Consider the following 8,720-nt stretch of genomic DNA (forward strand, 5'->3'; position numbering starts at 1 on the left):
ATATCCCGGATGAACACTGATGCTAAAATCTTCAACAAAATATTATCAAATCAGATCCAGCAATACATTAAAAAGATCATACACCATGAACAACTAGGATTTATTCCAGGGATGCAAGGCTGGTACAATATTCGCAAATCAATAAATGTGATACATCACATAAACAAATTGAAAGATAAAAACCACATGATCATAACAATAGATACAGAAAAAGCATTCAACAAAATACAGCACCCGTTTTTGATAAAAACTCTCAGTAAAGTGGGAATAGAGGGATCATACCTCAACATAATAAAGGCCATGTATGACAAACCTACCGCCAACATAATACTCAATGGGCAAAAACTAAAAGCTTTTTCCTTAAGAACAGGGACAAGACAAAGATGCCCACTTTCATCATTCTTATTCATAGTACTGGAAGTCCTAGCCACAGCAATCAGACAAGAAGAAGAGATAAAAGGAATCCAAATTGGAAAAGAGGAAGCAAAACTGTCATTGTTCACGGATTACATGATATTGTACATAGAAAACCCTAAAGACTCCACCAGGAAACTACTAGAATTAATAAATAAATTCGGCAAGGTAGCAGGATACAAAATCAACATCCACAAATAGATGGCATTTTTATACACCAATAATGGACTCTCAGAAAAAGAAACTAAAAAGCAATTCCATTTACCATTTTAACAACAAAAAAATAAGATACCTAGGTATAAACTTAACCAAGGAGGTAAAAGACCTGTAATTAGAAAACTACAGAACATTCAAAAAAGAAACAGAGGAAGATACAAAGAAATGGACAGATTTTTCAAAAAAGAAACAGAGGAAGATACAAAGAAATGGAACCATATATCATGTTCATGAATTGGAAGAATTAACATCATTAAAATGTCTATGAAACCCAAAGTAATCTACAGATTCAAAGCAATCCCTATTAAAATACCAATGGTATACTTCACAGAATTAGAACAAATACTCAGAAAATGTAGATGGAACCATAAAAGACCCGAATAGCTGCAGCAATCTTGAGAAAGAGGAACGAAGTAGGAGGGATCACACTACTGGATATCAAACTACACTACAAAGCCATTATAACCAAAACAGTCTGGTACTGGCCTAAGAGCAGGTATATAGACCAGTGGGTCAGAACAGAGACCCCAGAAATTGGTCCACACCATATATGGTCAGTTAATATTTAACAAAAGAGGCCAGAACATACAATGAAGTAAAGACAGTCTCTTCAATAAATGGTGCTGGGAAAACTGGACAGACACATGCAAAAGAAGACCACCAACTTACACCATACAAAATAATAAACTCAAGGTAGATAAAAGACTTAAATATAAGGCATGACACCATAAAAATCTTAGAAGAAAACATAGGCAGGAAAATCTCATGACATCTCATGTAGCAATATGTTTATGGATACATCTCGTAGGCCAGTGATGGTGAACCTATGACACGCAAACTCATTTTTTTTGGTTGATTTTTCTTTGTTAAATGGCATTTAAATATATAAAATAAATATCAAAAATATAAGTCTTTGCTTTACTATGATTGCAAATATCAAAAAATTTCTATATGTGACACGGCACCAGAGTTAAGTTAGGGTTTTTCCAAATGCTGACACGCTGAGCTCAAAAGGTTCACCATCACTGTCCTAGGCAGTGATCGGCAAACTGCGGCTCGGCAAACCGCGGCTTGTGAGCCACATGTGGCTCTTTGGCCCCTTGAGTGTGGCTCTTTCACAAAATACCACGTGCGGGTGTGCATGTACAGTGCGATTGAAACTTCATGGCCCATGCACAGAAGTCGGTATTTTGTGGAATAGCCACACTCAAGGGGCCAAAGAGCCGCATGTGGTTCACGAGCCACGGTTTGCCGACTACGGTCCTAGGGCAAAGGAAACTAAGGAGAAAATAAACAAATGGGACTACATCAAAATAAAAGGATTTTGCACAACAAAAGAAAACACCACCAAATTGAAAAGGGAACCCACTGAGTAGGAGAACATATTTGGAGATGATACATCTGATAAGGAGTTAATTTCCAAAATATATTAGGTACTCATACAACGCAACAAAGACAAACAATCCAATTAAAAAATGGGCAGAAGACCTGAATAGACATTTCTCCAAAGAGGACATACAAATAGCCAAGAGACACATGAAAAAATGCTCAAAGTCACTAATCATCAGAGAAATACAAATTAAAACCACAATGAGATATCACTTCACACCTGTCAGAATGTCTATCATTAAAAAAAAACCCCAACAAACAACAAGTGCTGGTGAGGATGTGGAGAAAAGGGAACTCTAGTACACTGCTGGTGGGACTGCAGATTGGTGCAGCCACTATGGAAAATAGTATGGAGTTTCCTAAAAAAAATTAAAAATGGAACTTTGTTTTGATCCAATGATTTCACTTCTTGGAATATATCCTAAAACCCCCAAAACATCAATCAGAAAGAATATATGCACCCCTATGTTCATAGCAGCATCCTTTACAATAGCTAAGATTTGGAAACAGCTCAAGTGCCCATCAGTAAATAAATGGATAAAAAAGCTATGGGAACTTATGTAATACTTTAAACAATAAAGAATTTTTTAAAAAAGCTATGAGACATTTACACTATAGAATACTATGCACCTGTAATACTCTGCAGGGATCTCTTACCCTTTGGGACAGCATGGACGGACCTGGAAAATATTATGCTAAGTGAAATAAGCCAAACCGAGAAAGACAAATATCACATGATCTCACTTATTTGTGGAATCTAATGAACAAAATGAACTGATCAATAATATGACCCGAAGCAGGGAGGCATGGAACAGACTGACATACCTCTATGTGGGGTCGGGGGGACGAGGACAGAGAAACCAAAGAACTTACATACTTATATGCATAGCCCATGGACACAGGCAATAGGGTAGTGAAGACCTGGTGGGTGGTAGGAGTTGGGTAGAGGGAGGGAAAGGGGGGAAACAGGAGATATCTATAATACTATCAACAATAAAAAATGCATTTAAAAATAAAAATTAAAAAAGCACAATGACAGGTTTCCTCTATGACAGGCCTAAAGGAACGGAGTCAAAATCTTACATGGCTTTTGTAAAATTTATACATCTCTTCTCACATTCCAACTGACAGGATGGTGAAAATTACTATCCATATTATTAATTTTTTTTATCTCTCATGTCATTATTTTGCCTAGTACAGGAAGGTATACTTGCATTAAATTAAATGTACATAAAATGCATTCCATTTTATATATGCATAACCACAAAATCATATTACACACCCATAAAACAAAATGATTTCAAAGTCCTAAAATATCAGAACATGTCTTCATTTTTTTTAATGGAATGTCAATGTTATGATCAAGAGAGTACTAATTATAAGCACCATTAGCTTCCTAAAAAATTGCAAGGAAATGGTTTGTAAAAGTAAAACATAACACCCTGACCAGTTTGGCTCAGTGGCTTAGAGCGTCGGCCTGTGGACTGAAGAGTCCCAGGTTTGATTCCGGTCAAGGGCATGTACCTTGGTTGCGGGCACATCCCCAGTAGGGGGTGTGCAGGAGGTAGCTGATCAATGTTTCTCTCCCATTGATGTTTCTAGCTCTCTATCCCTCTCCCTTCCTCTCTGTAAAAAATCAGTAAAATATATTTAAAAAAAAAAAGTAAAACATAACATATAGTGGTTAAAAGCATGAGTTAATATTGTAGCTCTTTAATTTGTTTGCCCTATGATCTCAGAATTGGTTTCTCAATTTCCTCATCTGGGACATGAAAATTCTTTCGTGAGAATTAAATAAGAAAATGTATGTAAAAACAATTGTCACAGTGTCTGGCACTGTTACATGGCATTAGCTGTAATTATGATTATGATACTAGCTTAAAGAAAATACTCATCCTTGAGAAAATAATTTTCAAGTTGCAGTGGAGTCTTGACTTACAAGTTTAATTCGTTCCGTGACGGAGCTTGTAACTAAATTACTCGTATGTCAAATCAAAAAGTGAATGAGTGAGACTTGTGATGCTGGGCTGATGCTGTGACATTCGCTGCACCAACTAGCAATGGGGTATTTGAAGCTGGCTCGTAACCCGAATTTTAGCACGCAACTCAAAGCAAAAAATCGGCCGAGAGACGGCTCGTATCTCGAAAAACTCGTTAGTTGGGACACTTGTAAGTCAAGGCCCCACTAAACTATAACTGGTAAAGAATTTTCTTTCCCATTGCTAGTGAGACAGTGCATTTCTCATTTTAGATTCTTGGTCAACAGTTTTAGATAGACAAACTGATACATTGCAGGACTTAATAAGTACCTTTAACATTCAGAAGATTTTTTGAAATGTCGTTATTCTACTCACATGTCTATGCAGCCCTCAGAACAGTCACATGAATCAGTAAACATGTTGGAAAAGCTGTTTAGATAATATGCTCGTGGCCACATAGTCTTTCTGTACTTAAAGTGTGGAAGCTTTCTACTGTCAATTTCATTACAGAAAGAAATGGGCACCAATTCCACTCCATTGCTAATATCCAGAACAGAAACAATTTCTTCTTGCTTTGGGTAATTCCGAGTCAACTGAACATAGGTATTAAAGGAAAAGTTATCTGTAAATAAAAAGTTACACTCTGTCTCAAGCAGGTAACGAAAAACTTCCTCCATGTTTCGTAGACTCCTTCCACAAGGGGTTTTATAACTCACGTGGAGCGCTGAAGAATGAGAGTTTGTCTTTGCATGTCGTCTTTGGAAGTGGCACGTAATTGGTAGCTGCAGAGGGTTTTCTCCCTTGAAGGTTAGTAGCATTTTCATCAGACAGGTACTAGAGCAGTCATGACTTTTGTAAGATAAATTCAAAGATGATTCTTTTTCTCTAAAGTCTGCAGCTTTATTTTCCAGAGGGGGAAATTCCTCATTTTTTATAGATCTGTTTAAAATTAATTACTTATTAGTATCTCAAATTTATAGTACAAATCCCCATTTAAAAAAATAACAATGCACATTAAGGTGGTAATTAGTTCCTATTATTTTCTTCTTAGATAAAACAAAAATAAGCCAGGCTCTGAGTATACTATATTCTGCAGCCATATAAAGATATGCCTCAAAGGTTTCTCTTTGTCCTCCAGACATCAAATATGTGGTGTTTTTTTTCTAGCACTTCTCCAGTTGGGTGTCCAATAATTAATTCAGTTCAATTTTGACATTACCTACCTGGGGTCATATCCCACAAATTAAAGAGCTCAGTCCCACAAGACTTTCCTCATTTCAGATGTAAAATACAAATCCCTGGTATCCATACTTCTGACCTAGCCTGGGGTTCCCACAACTTACTCCCTCAGGTTTGATTAATTTGTAGAAAGACTCACAGAACTCAGGAAAACACTTTAATTACTATTACAGTTTATAATCCTATATAATAAAAGCCTAATACGCTAAGTGTCTGGTCAACCAGTTGGCTGTTCAACCAATCAAAGCGTAAAATGCTAATGATATGATAAGGCCTCTCAACCACTTGCTATGACATGCACTGACCACCAGGAGGCAGAGATTCAACCAGTTGACCAGTCACTATGACGTGCACTGACTACCAGGGGGCAGACACTCCGACCGGTAGGTTAGCTTGCTGCTGGGGTCCAACTGATCTGGACTGAGCGAGATGGGCCAGACATGCCCTCCCATGTTCCCTCTCTGCTAGCCAACCTCCCGTGTCCCTCCCCAGCCCCAACTGTGCACAGGTGGGGACCCTTGACCTGGCCTGCACCCTCTTGCAATCTGGGACCCCTCGGGGGATGTCAGAGAGCCGGTTTCGGCCCGATCCCTCAGGCCAAGCTGAGGGACCCCACTGATACATGAATTCGTGCACTGGGCCTCTAGTAAAAGATAAAACTCAAGAACAGCCAAATGAAAGTGATGCATAGGGTAAGGTAAGTGGGTAGGGGCATGGCATGCCCTCCCCATGAATGCCTCTCTCCTAGCACTTCTAGGTGTTCACCAACCAGGAAGCTTTCAGAACCCTAATGTTTAGAGGTTTTTACATAAGCATGACTGATTAAATCACTGCCCACTGGTGATTATCTGAATCTCTAGCCATTCTCTCCTTGGACAGAGTTCCTATGCGCCAAAGGTTAAGTTCTCCTTGGAGGCTGGAATGTAAGACAAAGTTTTAAGTTTCCTATCAGGGTTTAGTCTTTCTGGCGAGCAGGCCCCATACTGAAACTAGGAGCCCCTCACCAAGGGTCATTTCATTAGCACACCAAAGATACTATTATCAGGATTTCCAAAGGTTTTAAAAGCTTTGTGCCAGGCACTGGGACAAAGATCAAGTAACTTCTTAAATCACAACCTAATTTCAGAATATTCCAGAGAGCTGTGATTATAGCTGTAACATTTAGAGTTATTTAGAGCATGCACTCAATAAATAGGTGAGGAAGGTTACATGGCATGCCTGATTCAAGCCTTTTGCATGCAAAAAGACTAGTAAAGACTAGTAAAAAAATCATTCATTCATCAATAATCCTTTATACTGTACAGACAGTCCTTGGGTTACTTTGGACTCAACGTACATCGTTTCGTGGTTACGTTGTCATCTCCCATTTATTTATATATAAAAAAAGTTCCATCATTTCGACATATGTACATATGTGCTTTATGTTTTTTATTATTTATTTACCACAAGTAAAGGTCAGGAATTGTTATCTTTCTTTTAAATTTTGTTTACTGTTTCACTTCATTACTGCTGTATATGTGCTCCATGTGAGTGACGTAGGTGCTTATATAGGTGGGTTCTGACTTACGGCGAAAATCGCGTCACGTCATGCCGTAGGAACGGATCTCCGACATAACCCAAGGACCTGCTGTATTTGCCTTAACAATTGCAACCAAGTGAATTTATTCCATAATATGTAATTTATCTGGCATCATAGTGATACATCTGAAAATGGTAACTTGACAGGAGAAAATAGGGCAGGTACTAATTCAAAGAAAAAAAATATCTGTGAAAAGATTCCATATGTATTTGGAACTCAAATTTTAATCTTTCACAAAGAACCTCAATTTTGTTTTATGTAATATTTTCCATCTTTAGGTGTCTTTATTATGAAAGTAATATAGGTATCTTAGAGATATTTTTATACTTACTATATAAAGCAGCATTGTCCAACAGAATTTTCTGCACTGATGGAAATGTTCTATATCTGTGCTGTCCAATTGGGTAGCTGCTAGCCACATGTGGCTACTGAGCACTTTTAAATATGGCTAGTGCACAGTTAGAGAAAGACAAGTATCATATGATCTCACTCATATGTAGCATCTAACAAACAAAATAAACTGATGTACAAAATAGATCCAGAGATACAGAAGTCTGGAACAGACTGTGGAATCTCAGAGAGAAGGCAGTGGAGGGTGGATGGGTAAGAAGGAATCAACTAAAGAACTTGTATGCATATATGTATAATCCATGAACACAGACAATAGGTGTGAAGGCCAGAGGTGAGGGCGTGCTAGAAGAGGTCAATGGGGGAGAAAGGGGGACATACGTAATACTTTCAACAATAAAGATTTTTTTTTTAAAGAGAATGAATTTTTAAAAAATGTGGCTAGTGCAACCAAAGAATTAAATTTAAAATTTATTTATTTTAATTAATTCAAATTTAAATAGCCATGTATAGCTTAGTGGCTACCATATTGAATGCATAGATATGAGGTTCCTCATCCTTTTTCTGGCTGTATAGTAATCCTCTGTATAAACTCTACAATTTTTTCAATTAGTCCTCTATTGTCTCCAATCTTTTGCTACTATAAATCATAATGTAATGAATAACCTTGTACATAACAATTTCATATATGTAAACATATCAGTGCAGAATATACTACCAGAAGTGGAAGTATTAGGTTATAAGGTAAATGGATTAGTAATTTTGTTAAGATTGCCAAACTGTTCTCCATGGGGTCAGCACTCCAGCAATTTATGGATACCTGCTTCCAAAACCTTATCAATCATTGGCTCTTGATGCTTTTGAATTTCTGACAATCTAATAGGCTAATGGATATAAATTTATTTATAAATCTTTTAATGTTGGAAACATTTGTTACCAATTTTTCTCTATCACTGCTTTGATGAATATCCTCACACATAAAAATCTTTGACCAAATTCCTGATTATTACCTTAGTATACATTCCTTTAAGAGGAATTACTTAAAAAAAAGAGAGGAATTACTAATTCAACAGGAATATACATTTAAAAATAAGTTTTTATTAATAAAACTTTCAAAATACACATAAAAGTGTATTTTACTCATAGAAAAAACTGATTGATATATTGGATCCCCATGTACTTGTGAGAATTGCAGAACCAACCTTTGGCACATAAGGACTCTGTCCAAACTTCTGCATCAAGAGACAACCAAAATCTAGCAAGGCTTCTAGCAGCGTAAGGCCACGTCTCTAGGACAGTGGTTCTCAACCTTCCTAATGCCACGGCCCTTTAATACAGTTCCTCATGTTGTGGTGACCCCAACCATAAAATTATTTTTGTTGCTACTTTGTAACTATAATTTTGCTACTGTTATGAATCGTAATGTAAATATCTGATATGCAGGATGTGTTTTCATTGTTACAAATTGAACATAATTAAAGCATAGTGATTAATCACAAAAACAATATGTAATTATACATGTGTTTTCCGATGGTCTTAGGCGACCCCTGTGAGAG

At 37.1% G+C, this 8,720-nt stretch overlaps 1 protein-coding gene across 4 annotated transcripts in view; it reads right to left on the reverse strand.

The window, feature by feature from the left end:
- Nucleotides 1–8,720, reverse strand: part of SETDB2 (SET domain bifurcated 2) — a 62,580-nt gene that overhangs the window by 20,117 nt on the left and 33,743 nt on the right. For 3 of the 4 annotated variants that reach the window (XM_006761230.2, XM_015562317.1, XM_015562319.1), the window contains one exon: nt 4,374–4,937. In XM_006761230.2, coding sequence (XP_006761293.1) covers nt 4,374–4,937 — 564 coding nt within the window. The remainder of the gene's footprint in view (nt 1–4,373; nt 4,938–8,720) is intronic. The other variant, XM_015562318.1, reaches the window with a different exon arrangement.

Source organism: Myotis davidii, unplaced genomic scaffold (genome assembly GCF_000327345.1).
Source record: "Myotis davidii unplaced genomic scaffold, ASM32734v1 scaffold577, whole genome shotgun sequence".
NCBI classification, from domain to species: Eukaryota; Metazoa; Chordata; class Mammalia; order Chiroptera; family Vespertilionidae; genus Myotis; species Myotis davidii.